A 24259-nucleotide genomic window follows, 5' to 3' on the forward strand; every position below is an offset into this window, starting at 1 on the left:
GGGACCATGAAGGTGCAGGTAGCTCAGGGGACCATAGTGGTGCAGGTAGCTCAGGGGACCATGAAGGTGCAGGTAATTCAGGGGACCATGAAGGTGCAGGTAGCTCAGGGGACCATGGTGGTGAAGGTAGCTCAGAGGACCATGAAGGTGCAGGTAGCTCAGGGGACCATGAAGGTGCAGGTAATTCAGGGGACCATGAAGGTGCAGGTAGCTCAGGGGACCATAGTGGTGAAGGTAGCTCAAAGGACCATGGCGGTGCAGGTAGCTCAGGGGACCATGAAGGTGCAGGTAGCTCAGGGGACCATGGTGGTGAAGGTAGCTCAAAGGACCATGGCAGTGCAGGTAGCTCAGGGGACCACGAAGGTGCAGGTAGCTCAGAGGACCATGGTGGTGAGGGTAGCTCAAAGGACTATGGTGGTGAAGGTAGCTCAAAGGACCATGGTGGTGAAGGTAGCTCAAAGGACCATGGCGGTGCAGGTAGCTCAGGGGACCATGAAGGTGCAGGTAGCTCAGGGGACCATGGTGGTGAAGGTAGCTCAAAGGACCATGGCGGTGCAGGTAGCTCAGAGGACCATGAAGGTGCAGGTAGCTCAGAGGACCATGGTGGTGAGGGTAGCTCAAAGGACTATGGTGGTGAAGGTAGCTCAAAGGACCATGGTGGTGAAGGTAGCTCAAAGGACCATGGCGGTGCAGGTAGCTCAGGGGACCATGAAGGTGCAGGTAGCTCAGGGGACCATGGTGGTGAAGGTAGCTCAAAGGACCATGGCGGTGCAGGTAGCTCAGAGGACCATGAAGGCGCAGGTAGCTCAGGGGACCACGAAGGTGCAGGTAGCTCAGAGGACCATGGTGGTGAGGGTAGCTCAAAGGACTATGGTGGTGAAGGTAGCTCAAAGGACCATGGTGGTGAAGGTAGCTCAAAGGACCATGGTGGTGCAGGTAGCTCAGAGGACCATGGTGGTGAAGGTAGCTCAAAGGACCATGGTGGTGCAGGTAGCTCAGAGGACCATGGTGGTGAGGGTAGCTCAAAGGACTATGGTGGTGAAGGTAGCTCAAAGGACCATGGTGGTGCAGGTAGCTCAGAGGACCATGGTGGTGAGGGTAGCTCAAAGGACCATGGTGGTGAAGGTAGCTCAAAGGACCATGGCGGTGCAGGTAGCTCAAAGGACCATGGTGGTGAAGGTAGCTCAAAGGACCATGGTGGTGCAGGTAGCTCAGAGGACCATGGTGGTGAGGGTAGCTCAAAGGACTATGGTGGTGAAGGTAGCTCAAAGGACCATGGCGGTGCAGGTAGCTCAGAGGAGCACGAAGGTGCAGGTAGCTCAGAGGACCACGAAGGTGCAGGTAGCTCAAAGGACTATGGTGGTGAAGGTAGCTCAAAGGACCATGGCGGTGCAGGTAGCTCAAAGGACCATGGTGGTGAAGGTAGCTCAAAGGACCATGGTGGTGAAGGTAGCTCAAAGGACCATGGTGGTGAAGGTAGCTCAAAGGACCATGGTGGTGAAGGTAGCTCAAAGGACCATGGCGGTGCAGGTAGCTCAGAGGACCATGGTGGTACAGGTAGCTCAGAGGACCATGGCGGCATACTTGACCGCATCAAAGTAACTTGGGGAACAGAACTAACCTCATGGCGGATTCCGTAGCCATGATGAAGATGCTAGTAACGGTCACTATAAACACAACGTAAGAACATGGACAGCAGGAGATCCTGGCAGACTCCGTGGCTGCGTCAAGGGAAATTGGGATACAGGAATTAGATTGGTCTCCAAGGCCACAACAAGGGAGTTAAAGCACAGGGGATCAGATCGACCTCTGCGGCCGTGATGATGGGACCTTGATCAGTCTCTGTGGCCATGATGAGGGAATATAGATTGGCCTCCTTGGCTACATTAGGGCAAGCAGGAAATTCAGGGACAACCTTCTTAGTCATATCTGGGCAAACAGAAAACTCAGGGGTGATATCTTTGATCACATCTTGACAAATAGGAAATTAGGTTACAATGGGCTCCAATGTAGATTCAGGGGTTAGAGTGGGATAATTTTGCATTTTTAATGTCATAATTTAAATTTAGTATGTCATAATTTTGACTTTTAATCTCATAAATATGACTTAGTGTGATTTACCAAAGCATGTGGCAAAATTGGGCTTCCATATAAACAACAGTGAACTTTGAACAACATATTTTCTTATTTCTTTTGATTTTGGGGTGAAATAAATAATATCTTTCTTAATTATATCCATCCAGTTACTGATGATGAACATCGAAGAAACTCAAAAGCAAGTAGAAATATAGACATTAAAGTGAGAGATGATGAAAACAGATCATAATGCAGAAAACATGTTTCATGGCACATAAACCTGCGTGATATTCAGATTATGAGCAGTAAATTCTCCTCTTCACACTGACTCCAGTTCGCACACGTCATCAAAAACACCTTTCATCGCACACACATTTAATCACAACACAAGCATGTTATATGATTCAGAAGTTATTTGAGCAGGACAAACATGCACTAGAAGATTGTGCTGCTATTGTTAACTAAAACAAACTATTAAAAACATTTATCTAAAATGTAACTAAAAGAAATTGGCAAGTGTTGCCTTGCTGCATTGCTTAATGCAACGCAAGTCACTTTGGATAAAATCATCTGCAAAATGCATAAATGCAAACTTGACTTTGTTTGCATTCCTTATGTCTTTGATTATGAAAATTTCCACAAAAAAATCTGGATCCTGATGACAGAATGATTAGTAATAAGCGGACCTGCCGCTAACTTCTGTTGGATCAGCACAATCCTCCTCGCTGAGGTTTTACTTCCTAAATAAAGTGGCGCTGTGGTTGATTTTGAGACTCCAGCGCTGAGACTGTCTGCCATCCACATCACTACTGAATCACTGACACTCAAAATAGTGTTAAAAACTACTGCAGACTATTTGTCACACATCAGCTCTACAAACGGCTCTCATCCACACCTCTGATCAAGACCACGTGCATCTCAATGTGATTTTCAACAAAATCATCAAACACAGTTACAAATATATATATACACAAACACACACACCGATCAGGCATGTGGTAATAATGCATTATCAGACATTATGAGCACTGACAGGTGAAGTGAATAACACTGATCCCTTTCTTCATCACGGCACCTGTTAGTGGGTGGATATATTGGGCAGCAAGTGAACATTTTGTCCTCAAAGTTGATGTGTTAGAAGCAGGAAAAATGGGAAAGCGTAAGGATTTGAGCCAGTTTAACAAGGGCCAAATTGGGATGGCTAGTTGTTACTTTGACACGTACCACCTACCTAAGCATTGTTGAGACCATGTACACCCTTTCATGGAAACGGTATTCCCTGGCGGCTGTGGCCTCTTTCAGCAGGATAATGCTCCTGCCACAAAGCCAAAATGATTCAGGAATGGTTTGACAACAACGAGTTTGAGGTGTTGACTTGACCTCCAAATTCCCTAGATCTCAATCCAATGGAGCATCTGTGGGATGTGCTGAACAAACAAGTCCGATCCATGGAGGATCCACCTCACAACTTACAGGACTTAAAGGATGCTGCGAACATCTTGGTGCAGATCCCACAGCACACCTTCAGGGGTCTAGAGGAGTCCATGCCTCGACAGGTCAGGGCTGTTTTGGCAGAAAAAGGGGGACCAACACAATATTAGGAAGGTGGTCATAATGTTATGCCTGACTGGTGTATATTTCTGATATATAATATAATATGTACAGTTTTGTGTACTAACAGGACATGATTTTGCATTGGTTTATTGCAGTATTAATTAGTACTTTTACAGAAATCTGTTTTATTTATGTATGACAGATAAATATGCATCACATTAAGTTTGTTTATGTTTAAACTGTGTATCCAAGCGAAGGGAAATTTTAATATGCAATTCAAATATATACATTTAGGTCTAAATGTTTGATTGAGTGTAATTGTGTATGTTTCTGATCTTCAGTGTCCTCTCACTGACACTATTATATAAACATTTGATCAAATACTGACACATAAATGTTTATTTACCGTCTGACTGTGGCGTCTCTCTCTCTCTCTCTGTGCTGATTTATGTCTCTCTGTCTAAATTTTCTGTATTTTGACGTCTACTGCCATGGAAACCAGAACTGCATTTATGGAATGTCTAGAAACAGAGAGTGTGTTTGTACAGCATGTTATAACATGCACTACTGTATGTTCAGATCTAAATAAATATAGCTTCAACTATAACACACAGGTTTCACTCTACACTGTAAATCATTATCATCATTTTAAAGTTAGAAGACTGTAAAATGCTATGCTAAAAAAACTGTTAATTGGTTTAAGTTCCCTTATTCTATACAGTGAACAACTGTAATAGATATATTGGGACATTTCATGTAACTTTACAGCAAAATACTGTTAAATAGAGGGCTGTACCCACCATTGAGGTCTCCGAGGTTTGGAGCTCAGTAGTTTTCTGAGGAGTACATAGTAAAGGTTGTGAAATAATTGCCTAATATTAACTCTACTTTGGTGCTGCACAGATATTGCACAATGATTACGAGCTTCTCGTCTGAGCTGCCAGCCTCAAACAGTGCTCATCTGTGTCAAAATGTTAGAGATGACCAATCAGATCAAAGTAGGCGAGCTTTATGTTCTCAGAAGAGCGGATTTCAGCACGACACTTCAGATCATAAAAGTGCGAGATATGATGCAAGTAGATATGATACAAACATTTAATATTTGACAGCTGTTATGATGGAAATGATAAAGGGATAGTTCACCCAAAATTAAAATTTGATGTTTATCTGCTTACCCCCAGGGCATCCAAGATGTAGGTGACTTTTTTTCTTCAGTCGAACGCAAATTATGATTTTTAACTGCAACCGCTGCCGTCTGTCAGTCAAATAATAGCAGTGATTGGGAACTTGAACAATAAGAGTCAAAAAAACTTCCATAGACAAATCCAAATTAAACCCTGTGGCTCGTGACGGCACATTGATGTCCTAAGACACGAAACGATCGGTTTGTGCGAGAAACCGAACAGTATTTATATCATTTTTTACCTCTAATACACCACTATGTCCAACTTCGTTCAACTTCCGGCTAGTGAGGTCTGATCGCGCTCTGACAACGGCAGTAATGTCTCGCGCTCATTGAAGTATATGGGCGAGACATCACTTCCGTCATCATAACGCGTTTTTTGACCTCACTAACAGGAAGCTGAACGAAGTTGGACTTAGTGGTGTATTAGAGGTAAAAATTATATAAATAATGTTCGGTTTCTCGCACAAACCAATCGTTTCGTGTCTTAGGACATTTATGTGTCATCACGAGCCGCAGGTTTTAATTTTGATTTGTCTAAGCAAGTTTTATTTACTGTTATAGTTGAAGTTCCCATCAACTGCTATTATTTGACTGACAGACGGCAGCGGTTGCAGTTAAAAATCATCATTTGCGTTCGACTGAAGAAAAAAAGTCACCTACATCTTGGATGCACTGGGGGTAAGCAGATAAACATCAAATTTTCATTTTTGGGTGAACTATCCCTTTAATTAGAAATAATCAGGGATGCAAACTTATAAACTTTTGTCTAATTTCACCATTTTTATTTGAAAACATAGGTTATCGTGCAGGCCTAATGTAATTCGGAACTGTCGATGTGAAGAGACGAAACATTAACCAAGTCGTTTTCATCATATTAGGCGTAAGATTAATAAGGAATGTGCACATATTTTGACTTAAGTTACTTAGTTGCCTGGCTTTCCTGGTAGCATTCAGTAAATTCACTTGTCTAAGAATATGATTCATAAAACATACATATCAGCTGACCCTGTGTTTATGACCCAGCTAACACATGGCGTACCAGTTACATAATTTATTGATACTTTTCAATAATTTCATGACTTATTAACTAATGTAATACAGCACGATACGAGCACAGAATAACGGCTGACAGGAAAGTTTGTTTTTCTGAGGAGAGAGACTTTTCATTTTGTAACAATTTACATAAATAATGTTAGAATAATGACACTGACATATTGCCTGTCAACATCTCTTCTGACCGCAGATAATGAGGGTATGTTTAAACGCCAACAATGTCCTTTGTGTTTTTCATGTATAGATGGCAATGATATAAAAAAAAATCCCTGTTCACACAGACCTGCAAAAATGATTAAAAACGCTATATTTTGCTGCCAGGCCAGTAGATGGCGATGTCACTTTGTAAAGAAACACAGACGTCTATAGACTAAACGTGCACGATGGCACCGTTTTTCACAAATTCTTATTTTGTAGTTTTACACAGAGATGATTGTTTTGTTTTAAAAAACTTCCACTTGGAATCCTTGAAAAAGTTTGCATTTTCAACGCCATTGTCGTGAAAATGAACCGTCAAAATGTTTAGTTGAAAACAGTGTTGTGTGAATGGCCCCTGAATCAGGACGTTTTTCTCAGGCACACTTTACTTAAATTGAGTCTAACAGAAGTGTCAACAGCTTTCACACACGTCTTTCAAAATAAAAGTCTCGATTGAGAAAAAAAAACATTGTTTCATTGATTGAACAGTCTGCAACCCACCAGTTGAGAAACACTGATTTACATGACAACAGCGTTTTGGGAGCATGAAAATGCAAAGTTTAGAAAATGCTGTCGCCAACTACTGGCCTGGCAGCAGAATACAGCATTCTTTTCGCGGATCCATGTGAATGGGGATCATTTTGACAATGTAGTCATTAAACATTTTTTCAGTTTTGAGCACATCATTGTCATGTAAACGTACCATTAGATTCATCATGTTCTTCTCTTTATCACATGTGTTATTATAGGGTAGTTGTCAGTAACCTATATTATAAAGGTAAAAACAGATTTTTGTAATTTGGTATATTAACATTATTTCAGTTAATGAAATATACAATGTTCATTTACCATAAATTTAAGCTCAAACTTAAAATGTTCTTTGTTAGTTTTTATGGTAAAGTTATGGCAACCACAGCTGGCTTTTTTATTTATTTTTTTAAATTTAACAGATTCATACATTTACATATGGAAGCCTGTTTCCACCAAAAAAAAAAAAAAAGATTAATTGCGACTTTTTATCTCAGAATTGCGAGTAATAAAGTCAGAATTCTGACTTTATTTCTCGCAATTGCGACTTTATATATCAGAATTCTGACTTTTTATCACTACTGTGTGAAACATTATTTCTCACAGTTCTTACTTTGCTTGCGTTTCCTTTCATTGCGACTGAACATCAGGATTGCTGCTTTGTTATTATTATATATTAAATAGAGGACATCATAAAGGTTTATTTTAGCGCCGATTTACCAATAAAGAAATATTGATTTTAATGGAGGGGACACTTAAAGACATATGCATTATGCAGGAATATGCATATAGAATGTTTGGATACACTAATGAATTTGACAAAATAATAACAATATAATAATAATAATCATAATAAGAAGAAGAATCAGCTGTGGCGGAGGCGCAATAAACCAGGCAAAGCTGAAGTGGCACATTTTATACACCAACAGCTTCAGACTTCACGGCAGCACGGCTATCGTTGGATGTACTGTCACAGACAGAGATACTGACCATCAGTTAATTGCGAGAAAAAAAGTCAGAATTCGGACTTTTTATCACGCAATTGCGACTTTATATCTCAGAATTCTGACTTTATAACTCGCAATTCTGAGATAAAAAGTTGCAATTAATCTTTTTTTTTTAGTGGCTTTTTTTTTTTTTAGCGGCATTTTTTTTTGTGGCGGAAACGGGCTTCCATATTTACGCAACAAAAAAAACAGAAAATGGAATTTTTTTTCAATGACAACATTGTCAGAATGATCCCTGTTCACATGGATCCATGAAAACAACTAAAAATGCTGTATTTTGCTGCCAGGCCAGTAGTTGGCGATGTTACTTTGTAAAGAAACAGATGTATCATTTTCAAAAGCATGCACTTAGAAACCCATTTTCTAAACTTTGCATTTTCATGCCCCCAAAACGCTGTTGTCGTGTAAATCAGTGTTTCTCAACTGTTGGGTCGCAGACTGTGCAATCAAAGATTTTTTTTTTTTCTGAATCAAGACTTTTATTTTGAAAGCTGTGCGTGAAAGCTGTTGACTGTTATGTCAGATGATTGATTCCTTTGAATCCTTTCATCTGTTGGCGTTGGTAATGCACTTTTACGTCGCTGTGGTTGTTTATGGCGATTAGGACATCCGCGACATGCACACTTCTGCACCATTTTAAAAAATATAGCAATACCAAAATAGCTTGAATACAGCGTGCATCTTCCTCAGACCGTAACGAAGCTCGGGCGCACCGGATAACACGTCAGCAGCGTCTTACGTCAGCAGCGTCACTGCGGAGTCGTGAACCACACTCCGGAGCAGAAGGGGGCAGTAATGCACCAATAAGCTGGATGCCAACCGCCGTAAAACAGGAAAGAAGAACAAGAAGTCGTGAATGCGGATTGACAACAGACCCGGAAGAGAAGACAATGCTGAATAAAGTCGTAGTTTTTATTTTTGGACCAAAATGTATTTTCGTAAAATGTATTAAATGTTGCAGATGTCCTAATCGCCAAAAACAACCACAGCAACGTAAAAGTGCATTACCAACGCTGACAGATGAAAGGATTAAATTGAATCAGTTCAATGGAATCAATTCAATGGAATCAGTTCAATGGAATCAGTTCAATGGAATCAGTTCAATGGAAAGGATTCTGGAAGAGAAGACAATGCTGAATAAAGTTGTAGTTTTTGTTATTTTTGGACCAAAATGTATTTTCGATGCTTCAAAAACTTCTAACTAACCCACTGATGTCACATGGACTACTTTGATGATGTTTTTATTACCTTTCTGGACATGGACAGTATACTGTACATACACTTTCAATGGAATCAATTAAATGGAATCAGTTCAATGGAATCAATTCAATGGAAAGGATTCTGGAAGAGAAGACAATGCTGAATAAAGTCGTAGTTTTTGTTATTTTTGGACCAAAATCTATTTTCGATGCTTCAAAATGTTGCGGATGTCCTAATCGCCAAAAACAACCACCGCAACGTAAAAGTGCATTACCAACACCAACAGATTAAAGGATTAATTGGAATCAATTCAATGGAATCAGTTCAATGGAATCAGTTCAATGGAATCAATTCAACGGAAAGGATTCCAGAAGAGAAGACAATGCTGAATAAAGTCGTAGTTTTTGTTATTTTTGGACCAAAATGTATTTTCGATGCTTCAAAATGTTGCAGATGTCCTAATCGCCAAAAACAACCACCGCAACGTAAAAGTGCATTACCAATGCTGACAGATGAAAGGATTAAATTGAATCAGTTCAATGGAATCAGTTCAATTGAATCAATTAAATTGAATCAGTTCAATGGAATCAATTAAATGGAATCAGTTCAATGGAATCAGTTCAATGGAATCAGTTCAATGGAAAGGATTCCGGAAGAGAAGACAATGCTGAATAAAGTCGTAGTTTTTGTTATTTTTGGACCAAAATGTATTTTCGATGCTTCAAAATGTTGCAGATGTCCTAATCGCCAAAAACAACCACAGCAATGTAAAAGTGCATTACCAACACCGACAGATGAAAGGATTAAATTGAATCAGTTCAGTGGAATCAGTTCAATGGAAAGGATCCCGGAAGAGAAGACAATGCTGAATAAAGTCGTACTTTTTGTTATTTTGGACAAAAATGTATTTTCGTTAAATGTATTAAATGTTGCAGATGTCCTAATTGCAAAAAAACAACCACAGCAACGTAAAAGTGCATTACCAACGCTGACAGATGAAAGGATTAAATTGAATCAGTTCAATGGAATCAATTAAATGGAATCAGTTCAATGGAATCAATTCAATGGAAAGGATTCCGGAAGAGAACACAATGCTGAATAAAGTTGTAGTTTTTGTCATTTTTGGACCAAAATGTATTTTCGATGCTTCAAAAACTTCTAACTAACCCACTGATGTCACATGGACTACTTTGATGATGTTTTTATTACCTTTCTGGACATGGACAGTATACCGTACATACATTTTCAATGGAGGGACAGAAAGCTCTCGGACTAAATCTAAAATATCTTAAACTGTGTTCTGAAGATGAACGGAGGTCTTACGGGTTTGGAAACGACATGAGGGTGAGTCATTAATGACATCGTTTTCATTTTTGGGTGAACTAACCCTTTAAGTGTCTATAATTATATAATTATAAGTGTGATTCAGGATAAGACAAAAACACGGTTCGGAAAATGGATTCATGTTGTACATTCTCATAATGTAGTTTTTGTAAATGTTGAAAGTTACGGACAGCAGCTTTAAATAAAGAGTGTTTTAGTGTGACCATCTCACAGATGCAACCTTAACAAGCCCGTCACCTATAACCAACCCGTCACACAAACCTGCTTGTATCAGGAGATTTAAAGCAGATTTTGCTGATTCGAATCTTTTCCACAGCAGCTCTTAACTACTGTCTTCCTAATTGGTCTGTTATTTTTAGGTAAAATCATAAAAATCCTTGAAACATGATGAATCTGTCTGCATAAGAAACATGTTTCCATACATTGCATATTTAATAGGAGTCTATTTAATCTTGCTGCACTGGCAGATTTTATTAAAAACAAGTGAATCTGAAAGTGCAATCTGACAAAACACACTTATATTTATGATGCAATCTCTCTTAAATATCCTGTGCAGTCAATCTATCCTGTCTCAATGATATTTTAACTGAAAAACAAGGATTTTTTTCAATTATTAATCCTATTTTTTAGGATATTTGAAATTTTCATCATTTAAAATGGATGGTTATTCTTTGCATTCTGTGACTTCTTCTTTGAAACGTATTAAAGAGCCTCTGAGAGACACATCTTCTTGTGCACAAGCTCACGATTTATCCATGATTCTCAATCTCTCAGCTGTTTTCAGGAATCAGGCTCTGTGAGAGACAACACATGATGACAATCAGTACAACTATGAGAACAATGTTGCGCAACTATTGACACACACACACAATAATTCAGTTTCGATATCAGATCATGTAAAAACAGATGTTTTACAGAAAACTGAGCAGTTTTTCATCAGTTCCCTTAAACACACTCACACAGTTTCTATGGTTTTAGTAAACAACAACAGTTCTGGTCTGGTACTTACAGTCTCATTTCTGTGTATCTGAAGATCCAAATGATCTGAAATGAGACAGAATTTAAACACACACACTGTACATATGCATTAAAATCATTTTACACACATTCAAATGGCCTGGATAAGTATTTACATCTGTCATACGAGTTACACAACAGTCGAGATCAGAACCGTCTGTGATCCAGAAAACAAGTCAAACAAGAGGGCGTCTGACGTTCATTACGTCCAGACAGGTTTATTTTATTTGCAGAGCTCTTTCACAACACACACTGCTCAAAGACGCACAGACAATCCCTCATAAAGACCAGCAAAACAAAAGACGTTTCTTGGGTTTGAAAAAATAAACCAACAGATCCAGTGTTGAAAGTGAAGTTTGAGGAGAAAACAAACATGATTCAGCTGATTTGAGTCCTTCAAAAGAGCCAAAACATGTTTGAATCTATTTGTGAGGGACATTTCCAAACATTTGGCCTTGTAACCAAACACGTACAGAAACACAGACATGAACCGTCTAAACCAAATAGCAGACCGCTTTTTGGGTCCATGAGACATAATGACATCATTTTAGTTTGTGTCCACATCATTAAGTTTGATAAACTTTAATAAATCTTTAAATTTGTAATTTAATCTAATCAGATGCACACACGCACCTCATACAGGTCTGAAAGAGACCGGGGCAAGTTGTCACACTGTTTAACTATAGTCAGTATTTCTCAGTGTAGGTTTATTTTTTGACACAACTGTAACGTCTTGACTATGAAAAGCTTTTGAACAGCTCAAATTGTAGGTTTTCTAGTTTTACAATAAATCGATTTGACCATTGTCATTCAACATAGTTGTTTCACTCTCATAATTATTCTCTCGCCCTGAAAATAACAGAGCAGAATGAATCATCTGGGTCCTGCTCGAGATTTTCTGCTTAAACCCCCCCTAAAACTTGTGTGTATTTGTGTTTCTCCCCGCATTGATGTGTATGTGTTGAACTCCAGAAGAACCGCGTCTGATCGACGTTGCGCTTCGACTACGGTTATGCAAGCGACGGATTTCACACTCATTCACTTTGCAATTAATCACAGCAAACATCTGCGTCTCAAACCACAGAGATGAATCTGTCACACTTTGGACTGTTTTTAAAAACTTTAAATTTTTATTAGCTTTAAAAGCTAATAATTAAATAATAAAATGTTAAATTAAAATAAATAAATAAATAATAATAATAAAACACTAAAAATTTAATTAATTATAAGTGTAAATTATTAGCTTTAAAAGATGATAATTAAATAATGAAAATGTAAAATTAGAATAAATAAAAAACAATCAAAATAAAACTAAAATTAAAACATAAAAGTAAATTTAAAATAATAATAAAATAAAAAATCTTACTAAAAATAAAACACTAAAATTAAAACATAAAAATGTAAAATTAAAATATCTTACTAAAAATAAAACATAAAAATTTGAAATTAAAATAATAATAAAATAAAAAAAATCTTACTAAAAATTAAACCATAAAAATGTAAAAAAAAAAAAAAAATTCAATAAAGAAAGTTACAATAAAACACTTAAAAATTAAATAAAAATGTAAAATTATAATAATAATAAAATAAAAAAAATCTGAATAAATTAAAACCATAAAAATGTAAAAGAAAAAAGTACAATAAACAGTTGACATAAAACACTTACTAAAAATTAAATAAAAATTTTAAATTAAAATAATTTTAAAATAAAATGTACTAAACAAAAACCATGAAAATGTAAAACTAAAATTATTTTACAATAAAAACAATTAAAATAACACACTAAAATGAATTAAATCATACAAATGTTAAATAAAAAAAATATATTTTAAAATAAAAACTATAAAATAAAACACTAATACTATATATTTTACTATAGTATTATTTTTATAATACTAAAATTATAAAAAGGTATAAATGTATATATTTATAAAAATGACTAAAATATGAAATATTTTATTTGAAGTAAATAAAAATAAATAAACTAAATAAAGAAAATAGAAAATTTACTAAAAAATGTAATATTTTATTTTAAATGATTCAAATTCTAAGGTGGTGGCATATGAAAAAATAATCACATAAACTAAGCCGCTGTTTAGAAAATGTGAAGAAAATGACTGTAGATGCAGAAGATGAGCTGAAGAACGGATGGTGTCAGTTCAGACTCGAATGACGTCCTGACATTCGTTTAACTTTGTTTAATGTTCAGTGTCACTGAGAGAATAAAATCGCTGTGGTTCTCAGCAGCAGGTGAATCGCTCATCATCAGAAAAGCTGTACGACGCCGCAGATGGCGAGTGTGCGTTTGCGTTTGGTAAAGGACACGAGCGCTGAGGCGGGCAAACGTCGCTCCGAATGAATCAGTCAGCGTGTTGGAGCGCTCAACACCTGCTCGACCCGGCGGGAACCTGGAGAAGGGCACGAGGTGAGTCGGGAGCTGTTTCTCATCAGCATGGGTTTGGTGGAGGTCACCTTATGTGAAGATCCTGCAGAACCAGAAAACTCTGAGAAAACTTCAGCAGATATTGCTCTGTTCGCAGCCCTGAGGCATCAAACGCTGTGACAATGGTTTTCTTGTAGAACAAAACTTCACGTGTGGCTGCAGCACAAATCACATTCCTCTCCTACTGCAGTCTGCAAGTGTGGACTTGACCGATGTGGGGAGAGTGCATACTTCTGAGTGTGTGATAAGACACAGAAGGTCATGGGGGGGTCTGAGAGTTCACTCTTAAAACAGATGTGTTAAAAACAACACAACTTGTGTTATATCTTAACACACCTGTGTGTCTAGTTAAGGACAACAAATTTTGTGTTACTTTTAACTCAACCATGTGTTATTCCTGCTTATTTTCTACACACTAATGTGTTATATTTACACAATTTGTGTCAATTATGTACACAAAATGACACAAAATGTGTTATTAATTAACACATCTTTTTTGAGAGTGTTGATGAAGTTAATAATGACTTAATTATGAAAAAAAAAAGTCAAAATAAAACCCTACCTAAAATTACATCATAAAAACATATCAAAACAAAACACTTAAACATTTAAAAATTAATTTTAAAATAATCGAACTAAACACTAAAAATTAAGTCGTAAACTTAAAGTTAAAATAAATCAATTTTAAAATAAAAACAAATCAAAATAAACACTAAAAATTAAATCATATAAATGTAAAATTTAAATAAATCAAATTTAAAATAAAAAATTGACATAAACAATAAAAATTCAACCATATAAATGTAAAATTAAAATGAATAATTTTAAAATAAAAACAAATCAAAATAAACACAAAAAATAAAATCATATAAATGTAAAATTTAAAAAAATCCATTTTAAAATAAGAAATTGACATAAACAATAAAAATTCAATCATATAAATGTAAAATTAAAATAAATAAATTTTAAAATAGAAAATTGAAACAAACAATAAAAATTAAATCATACAATATAAAATTAAAATAAATAATTTTAAAGTAAAAATAATTAAAATAAACACTAAAAATTAATAAAATAAAATAATGTAAAATTAAAATAAATAACTGTAAAATAAATATAATTGAAATAAACACTAAAAATTTATTAAATCATATAAATATGAAATTAAAATAAATCAAAATAAAACATAAAAACGAAATTATAAAACTAAAATTAAAATAACTAATTAAAATAAATATAATTGAAATAAACACTAAAAATTAAGTCAAATTAAAATAAATCAATCATTTTAAAATAAAACAAATCAAAATAAAACACTAAAATGAAATTATAAAACAAATAGAATTTTTAAAATGAAAATAATTGAAATAAACACTAAAACGTAATTAAATCATATAAATGTGAAATTAAATCAATTTTAAAAAACAAATCAAAATAAACAATAAAAATTAAGTCATATAAATGTAAAATTAAAATAAATCAATTTTAAAATAAAACAAATCAAAAACCCTAAAAACAAAATCATAAAACTGTAAAATTAAAATAATTAATTTTAAAATAAAAACAAATCAAAATACTTACACAAAACACTTACTAAAAATTAAATAATAAAAATGTATAATTAAAAAATAAAAGCAATCCAAATCAAACACTTAGTAATAATTAATAAAATCATAAAAATGTAAAATTAAATTAAAATATTTTTTAAATCAAAAGAAAATAGTAAAAATGTATTAAATCATAAAATGATCAAATACAATAATTTAAAAACAAACAAATCAAAACAAACCTTATGTGTGACCGTTAAACGTCACCAGAGAACCATAAACATTATAATGTGTTGTTAAATTATTCAAATCTATTATTTAAAGGGACTTTAAGTCATTTAGTTTAAATGGGGTCGTCTGACAGAAGTTTGAGAATCCCTAAGATGTTTCTCATGTTCCCGTCAGTCTAACTACAGTTGGTGTCCTCCTGCTAACACATGCAGGGATGTTGTTCACTGACAGCGGCTCTTAATGGAAGGCAGTGTTCAGTGATGGTCCTGTGGGAAGACGAACCGAGTCTGAACGAGCTCGAGTCGACTAAAGAGAGACGCTGCATCACCAGCTCTGGGTCGAGATGTTTCAGCGAGGGTTAATGAAGAAGAAGAAGAAGAAGAAGCAACATGAACACCGTCTGATCACATGTCTCATTTACTGCTCAAATGCGCTCATGATTGTACATAAATTATATAAAACAATAATCATTTGTTTACCACAATAAAAATATTCAAATAAAAACCATAATAATAAAAAACAACAATAGCAGCTCTAGAAACATCATCATCATCATCATCATCATCATCATCATCGACATATTCAGAGCGAAAGAGCCAAACTGCTTGAGAAGTTTCTTCATCTTTGGTTTAGAAACGACCGCCGTTCTTTCACAACGACACAAAACTACTGCGACTACTTCTGCTATTGCTTCAGACGGATTCACACTACCTGCGTCCGTTCCTTCACGCTTTTAATCCTTTTATCCTAATTATTATATGAAATGCGTCAAGCAAAGCAGGCTAAAACATTAACGTTGATTAAAAATGTCAAATCTAAAGTGTAAAATGATCACAAATTAAAAAAGCATGTTCATAAACTGCAGCAAACTGCTGTACTTGTTTTGCTCTTTGTGAAAGGTAATGTAAGTAAAAATGCAATCCAGTCAGGAAAATTATAATGACCTCATTATCCTTCAAATGAAGAAAATGTGATACGAGGATTCAGTTCTGCCATGATTTACACACACAAATACAGCATCTTGAGATGGATTCAAATTAAGGCAAGAGATGTTTTTGTGAATTCCAACATTTGACAGAAGAAAATCAACAGAAGATGAAGATGTGATAGCTTAATATCTGAGGAAGACGGTCCGTGTTTCTTCTTATAATTCTACATCGTATCCGCATCTATCCACACTCCAGTCCGACAGACATAAAAGAAAATCATGAAATAATCCTCATCACCTCCTAAAGTCCTTCAGCGGCTTTAGTCCAGGAGGAAATGAGTCCAGTCTGTGTGTTTGGTGCTGAGGTCACCTGAAGTCCATCATGAGTCCATGTTTTCAGTGCAGAGCGTCTGATCCTCCATCAGAAGAGAGAGACGACCAACATTCAGCTCTTCAGGACGCTATCTGACAACAACAGAGGCACAGACATGATCAATGCATCTACAGCGCTCAAAACTGAATGTCAAAATGAAAATGTAATATGAATTTCCCATGCATTCGCCTGCAAAGCCAGTGTAAACATCAAAGCACAAAACATCAGGCAAATGAGAATAAATGAACTAATTTAAACTCCTTAATGCATTATGTATTATGAACAGGTCAAGTCAAATTTTATTTATACAGCACAAATTCAACACAGTTGTAGTTGATCCAAAGTGCTTTACAGTAAATCAGAATTTAAAATAGAAAAGGAGGAGGAAAAAAATAATAAAAACTATCATACGGTTTCATAAACTAAATATGTTTATGTTTACACTTTTTATTAATATATTGCAATACATCAGTGCATTATAAAAACCATTACAGCATTTATTTAAATTGTTAATATTTTAATATTAATTTCTAGCTGTACTAGCACATTTTTACATTTCAAGTTTGCATATGTATTAATTAATTTAATAGTATATCTTATACATAGAATGATTTCCAATGCATTAAATGATGCATTAATTTCATTAAACATTCATCACACTGTATTTCAACAGTAAAATTTATGAAATCTTGAAAATGTAAAATTAAAATAAAAACAAATCAAAATAAAACACTTAATATTAAATCATAAAAATGTAATAAAATAATACAAATTAATTATTAAAATGAATGGAAATTAACTAAATACACTAAAATTATTTAAATCTTGAAAACGTAAAAAAAATATTTTTTAAATAATTAAAAATAATAATTTTAAAATATTTTTTAAAATAATTTTTAAAATAAATCAAATAGAACACTTACAATGAAATCATAAAAATCTAATAAAAATAATCGAAATACACTAAAATTAAATCATAAAAATCTAATCAAAATAATCAAAATACACTAAAATGAAATCATAAAAATGTCAAATTAAAACAAATAATTAAAAAATAAAAACAAATCAAATAAAACACTTAAATTAAATCATAAACATGTTATTAAATCTTAAATTAAATTAATTAAATCTTAAAAATGTAAAAATAAAATAAATTAATGCACATTACAAATATAAAAGGCCTTTAAGGTAATTAGGCTGTAAGGTACATTAAATTAATTTATTAATATATAATATTAATTTTTATTTAATTAAGTCTGTATATTTAATCATTTTAATAGTATATTTTTATATCTAGATTAATGATTCCTAATGCATTAAAGGATGCGTTAACTAATGTTAACAATTATATTTAAGTGCTGATCATATAATAAAAATATAATATGTTAATTTCTACATATACTGGCAGTTTTTTACATTTCAAGTCAGTATTTTCAATTAATTTTATAGTATATTTGTATATCTACATTAATGATTAGACTAACGTTGACTATTTTATTTTAATTTTGATCATTTAGAAAAATTCTACAAATATAAAAAATAATAAAATATAATGTTAATTTCAGTTTAGAAACTAACTACTTTAGTTTAGTCCATTAAAAAAATATCAAAAGTCATCAGGTTGTAAGTGTTCATTTGGAGTTCACAGCTGGTTTTGTCTATGTTCAGTAAGTTGACTGTAGGTTGATGTTAACTATGTAGTGTGCAGTGAACAGAATCTAGTGCGCACTTGGACTGGTAGGAGCAGGGCTGAATATGGTCACTGGTTTCCACGGTGATCTGTTGCTGTGCTACGTGGACATCCTGTGATGAGGGAACCACCGTCTGCGGAGGAGCTTCTGATACTACACCCTGAGGGCAGGAAGTGACATCATTCAGGAAATGCACAGGAAAATCAATTGGTTATTTTTCTGAAAATTGAGAAGAAGGGTCTGGATCTCTTTTAGTTCTATATTTAACACACACTGCTAATGAAAAGCATGTGATTTACCTCTACAGGAAGTGCTGACGGAGGGAGCGGTGTTAACTGATGGATGAATGTTCCTTGCATAGGAGCCACAGCAGCTGGAGCCGTCATGTACTGAAACACACACAGAAAACACGTGCAGTTCTCCTGATGTCCTGCAGAGGGCGCTGACTGATCGAGAGCTTCAGATTAAGCTGTCCTTCCTGTGTGTGTGTGTGTGTGTGTGTGTGTGTGTGTGTGTGTGTGTGTGTGTGTGTGTGTATAAAGGATGGATCAGAGAGCAGTGCTAATGAGTGGAGTTAAAGGGCGTGGTCACGGGTGATTAACTTCCTGTACCGGAGCACAGAGTAAACTACATCAGTGTCATAGCACTGAAGACTGACTGTACATCACTGAATGAGCTCTCTCTCTCACACACACACACACACACACACACACACACACACACACACACACACACACACACACACACACACACACACACACACACACACACACACACACACACACACACACACACACACACACACACACACACACACACACACACACACAACATGTTTTATCTGCTTTCTAAATTTCACAAGTTTTCTGTATGTTTCATTTCAGGTTTAAAGCCCGTCATACTGACACATGACATGATAAACTGTTTTCATTCAAATCCTGATGTGAACATTCATGTATTTCTGCATCAGCGTTTTCATCTGAAATGCTGAAGAGAATGAGAACGAAGTCTCTGATGGAGTGTTTATCATCTGAAGGGTTGTCGTTCACACACACAGACGGGGCAGATGGTGTGTGTTTGACGACAGAGAGGGTTCAGCGGGGTGTCTTGAGACAGAATACGTGAACCAGGTTCTAAATGATCTTGCACACACACACACACACACACACACACGCACACACACACACACACACACACACACACACACACACACACACACACACACACACACACACACACAACACATTAAACACACTCCCATCCATGCATTAACCCTAAACACCATCAATTATTTCTAGATGCAGGCATTGGTCGAGAGGTACGCTTTCTTTTCTCACAGCTCATAGATGTGGAAACCGATCTTGTATACAGTTCGGTATAGTCATGTATACAGTCAGGTTTTTAGTCTTGTATATAGTCTGGTATATAGTCCCATATGTAGTCTGGTATATAGACCTGTATACAGTTCTCTATATAGGCCTGTATAAATACCTGTATATAGTTCAGTATATACACCTGTGTATAGTCCTCTATATAGTCCGGTATACAGACCTGTATAAAGTTCTCTATATAAGTTTGTATAAATTCCTGTATATAGTCCACTATATAGTCCTCTGTATAGTCCTCTATATAGTCCGGTATATAGACCTGTATAAAGTCCTGTATATAGTCCTGTCTATAGTCCTCTATATAGGCCTGTATGTAGTCCTGTATAGAGTCCTGATTATAGACCTGTGTATAGTCATCTATATAGGGCTGTATAAAGGCCTGTATATAGTCCGGTATACGGACCTGTATACTGTCCAATAAACACTGTAGGTCAGGTTTAGTCTTGTATATAGTCCTATAAATAGTCCTGTATATAATCTGGTATATAGACCTGTATATAGTTCTCTGTATAGGCCTGTATAAAGTCCTGTATATTGTCCTCTAAATAGGCCTGTATATAGTCCTGTGTATAGTCCTCTATATAGGCCTGTATAAAGTCCTGTATATAGTCCTCTAAATAGGCCTGTATAAAGTCCAGTATATAGTCCTGTGTATAGTCTATATAGGCTTGTATATAGTCCAGTATATAGGCCTATATATAGTCCTGTATACAGACCTATACACTGTCTGGTAAAGAGTTGCTGTAGGTCAATAGTCAGGTTTTTAGTATTGAATTTAATATTTTATATAGGCCTGTATAGAGTCCTGATTATAGACCTGTGTGTAGTCATCTATATAGACCTGTATATAATCCTGTATACAGATCTGTATACTGTCTAATAGTTACTGTCGTAGGTCAATAGTCAGGTTTGAAGTCTTGTATATAGTGCCCTAAATAGACCTGTATATAGACCTGTGTATAGTCCTCTATATAGACCTGTATATAGTCCCGATTATAGACCTATGTATAGTGTCCTAAATAGGCCTGTATATAGTCCTGTGTATAGTCCTCTATATAGGCCTGTATAAAGTCCTGTATATAGTCCTCTAAATAGGCATGTATATAGTCCAGTATATAGTCCTGTGTATGGTCTATATGTGCTTGTATATAGTCCGGTATATAGGCATATATATAGTCCTGTATACAGACCTATACACTGTCTGGTTAAGAGTTGCTGTAGGTCAATAGTCAGGTTTTTAGTATTGAATTTAATCTTTTATATAGGCCTGTATAGAGTCCTGATTATAGACCTGTGTGTAGTCATCTATATAGACCTGTATATAATCCTGTATACAGATCTGTATACTGTCTAATAGTTACTGTCGTAGGTCAATAGTCAGGTTTGAAGTCTTGTATATAGTGCCCTAAATAGACCTGTATATTGTCCTGTATATAGACCTGTGTATAGTCCTCTATATAGACCTGTATATAGTCCCGATTATAGACCTATGTATAGTGTCCTAAATAGGCCTGTATATAGTCCTGTGTATAGTCCTCTATATAGGCCTGTATAAAGTCCTGTATATAGTCCTCTAAATAGGCATGTATATAGTCCAGTATATAGTCCTGTGTATAGTCTATATGGGCTTGTATATAGTCCGGTATATAGGCCTATATATAGTCCTGTATACAGACCTATACACTGTCTGGTTAAGAGTTGCTGTAGGTCAATAGTCAGGTTTTTAGTATTGAATTTAATCTTTTATATAGGCCTGTATAGAGTCCTGATTATAGACCTGTGTGTAGTCATCTATATAGACCTGTATATAATCCTGTATACAGATCTGTATACTGTCTAATAGTTACTGTCGTAGGTCAATAGTCAGGTTTGAAGTCTTGTATATAGTGCCCTAAATAGACCTGTATATTGTCCTGTATATAGACCTGTGTATAGTCCTCTATACAGACCTGTATATAGTCCCGATTATAGACCTGTGTATAGTCCTCTATACAGACCTGTATATAGTCCCGATTATAGACCTGTGTATAGTGCCCTAAATAGACCTGTATATAGTCCTGTATACAGACCTGTGTAGTGTCCAGTAAATAGTTACTGTAGGTCAATAGTCAAGTTTTTAGTCTTGTATACAGTCCTCTAATTAGGCCTGTATTTAGTACAGTATATAGTCCTGTATATAGATTGGTGTATAGTCTTCTATATAGACATGTATATAGTCCCGGTTATAGACCTGTGTATAGTCATCTAAATAGACCTGTATATAGTCCTGTATACAGACCTGTATACTGTCCAGTAAATAGTAGGTCAATAGTCAGGTTTTTAGTCTTGTATACTGTCCTGTATATAGTCCAGTATATAGACCTAGTGTATAGTTTGGTCTATAGTCTTGTATACAGACTGGAATTTATACTGGGAAATAGTCTGACTCATATTCTGACCAAAAACCACTTAGACTATCTGACTGACATTTAACAGTGACCAAACACAGATGATGTTTTTATGTAGCATTTAGTGGTGAGTAAATGTGAAATCAGAGCAGACATGACCCATAAGATATACACTCACGTTAGCAGCAGATCCCAGTGTGAGCTGGTTCATCTGTTGTGTTAGTGGAGTCATCATGGCTGCTGGTGGCACCGATACGGCACTGTGATCTAGTGCTGGAGTGATGACCGCTCCCTACAGACATACAGATCAATGCGACTGCTGGCAGGTTTGTAACCACTTGTTTTTATAGATTGAGTTTGAGTTGTGTAAAAATAAATGAAACTTCAGAACAGAACACAATGATATTGATTTAGTGAATATAAACATTGGTTATGGTTGGCTGATTCCATATTGTGTGGCAGATCTGGAGCGATTCATTTGTCTGGCTTCAATTCGGTTACAGAATGTGAGCTGAATGAAGTCAATCAATGATTTTAACACTCATGAGAAACATTATAAAGAATAAGTCTGAATCAGCAGAGAGTGTGTGTCAAACCAACTCATATGAAACAGAAACAACCTTCATGTGTAAAACTACACAGAAATACAATGTTCTCACAATCACACGCTGCCATGATACTAGTGGAGAAACATTTTCCCCTCAAGTCCACTTATAATGCTCAGTCATGGTTTCTTGCACCAAAAACTATTCCCATTATCAATGTCAGCCTTTCAAATGCTTACAATTTTCAATTTTCAAAGGCTTGTGCATGTAAAAGGTCATAATGAGAAGGTCAGAGCTCACTTACTGTCGGTTGCATCACATACTGCTGTTGGGGCATCCATGCTGTACTCTGAACCTGTGAGCAACAAGAAACACAAACGTGCGTTCACAAAACATGAACACTGTCCACACACACAAGGTACTGAAGATAATCTACACAAGAACAACATGCTATACATGCATATATATACACATATTTGAACTGAATTGTTTCTTTTCAACATAATGTTGCTTAATTAGTGGTGCAAATTTGCGTTTGGTGTGAACAGACAGGAGAACAGAAGACAATGTTCCTCTGCTCTGATAAATCAATCTGAGAGTGATGGATTACAGCTCTCTTTCCCATCTGACAGCACCTCTCTCCTTCTCACTTTCTCTCATTTGTTAGTAAAATTTCCTGTGCAATATGGCCGTCAGAGCAACAACTGAACCCGGAGACAGTCGATTCCTCACACACAGACATATTTAGGAAGACTATGTGGAAGTGAAGGCGTCTGTCCCTGATCATATTCAATGCATGAACTGTTTCCAGCTCACAGGAGATCATGTGACATGTGAAATCACACAGACTCTCACCTGATAAGTCGACATGGGTGAAGCGGTGATGAACGGAGTGATAGACGCGTGCGCGATCATCCGGTTAGTAGTGATACTATATGGAGAAGAGTAGAACCTGCAGAGACAATGACAGGATTTAAATATTAAAAATTATATATTCAGTATGTCCTGTAGGCGGCACTAGAGAGCTTGACCTGTAAATAATCAGAGCTGTAAGTAAGGGATCTCTTATCAGACGGGATGTTTTATTAGGACACAGACACAGGAAACAGGAAGTGAGGGATTTCCTGTAAGCAAAACACACTGGGAGAGGCAATCTTTCCTCCTGTCTCTCTCTTTCATCTGTCTGTACAAGTGTGTGTGTGTGTGTGTGAGACGTACCCGTTCTGCATGACGGCAGGCTCGTATGTGAGTGTCATTCCCGTCTGCAGAGACACACAGAGACACAAAGAAGCGTTAACATGTGACGGCGTGTGAACAGCGGATGTCAGTCTCCTGCATTCATCCGTCTCTCTCTTTCTACTCCTGTTTCTGCTGAAGATGGCAGACCGGAGCATCACTCCATCACATGAGAGGTTATGATAATGAGAGAGTGTTTAAAACTATTATATCCAGGCGTGACATGTTTCAGTGTAATTTATCTGTCAACACTGGAAGTGAAAATGCTGCTCGACAAAATCACAGCCAATCAGAACACACATGATGCTTGATATATGCATGCAAAAA

General features: G+C 35.8%; 1 protein-coding gene and 2 long non-coding RNA genes across 6 annotated transcripts in view; all 3 read right to left on the reverse strand.

Moving 5' to 3' along the window:
- Window positions 1-3317: 3317 nt before the first annotated feature.
- LOC137002112 (uncharacterized) lies at window positions 3318-4466 on the reverse strand. The gene is made up of 3 exons (XR_010891778.1): window positions 4431-4466; window positions 4037-4151; window positions 3318-3639 (listed from the first exon to the last, which is right to left on the reverse strand). It is a non-coding gene; the product is annotated as an uncharacterized lncRNA (long non-coding RNA).
- A 6338-nt stretch (window positions 4467-10804) lies between these two features.
- On the reverse strand, window positions 10805-12301 carry LOC137002111 (uncharacterized). The gene is made up of 3 exons (XR_010891777.1): window positions 11280-12301; window positions 11156-11190; window positions 10805-10940 (listed from the first exon to the last, which is right to left on the reverse strand). It is a non-coding gene; the product is annotated as an uncharacterized lncRNA (long non-coding RNA).
- Window positions 12302-15536: 3235 nt separating this feature from the next.
- The window catches only part of LOC137037236 (RNA-binding motif, single-stranded-interacting protein 3-like), a 42989-nt gene continuing 34266 nt past the window's right edge, over window positions 15537-24259 (reverse strand). For 3 of the 4 annotated variants that reach the window (XM_067411057.1, XM_067411060.1, XM_067411058.1), the window contains exons 10-15: window positions 23915-23958; window positions 23552-23648; window positions 23001-23051; window positions 22330-22443; window positions 18676-18765; window positions 17949-18536 (exon numbers count right to left, since the gene is read on the reverse strand). In XM_067411057.1, coding sequence (XP_067267158.1) covers window positions 18375-18536; window positions 18676-18765; window positions 22330-22443; window positions 23001-23051; window positions 23552-23648; window positions 23915-23958 — 558 coding nt within the window. In that variant the 3' untranslated portion in view covers window positions 17949-18374. Of the gene's footprint in view, window positions 16778-17948; window positions 18537-18675; window positions 18766-22329; window positions 22444-23000; window positions 23052-23551; window positions 23649-23914; window positions 23959-24259 lie in introns of those variants that run through there. The other variant, XM_067411059.1, reaches the window with a different exon arrangement.

Source organism: Chanodichthys erythropterus, chromosome 15, assembly GCF_024489055.1.
Source record: "Chanodichthys erythropterus isolate Z2021 chromosome 15, ASM2448905v1, whole genome shotgun sequence".
Lineage (NCBI taxonomy): Eukaryota > Metazoa > Chordata > Actinopteri > Cypriniformes > Xenocyprididae > Chanodichthys > Chanodichthys erythropterus.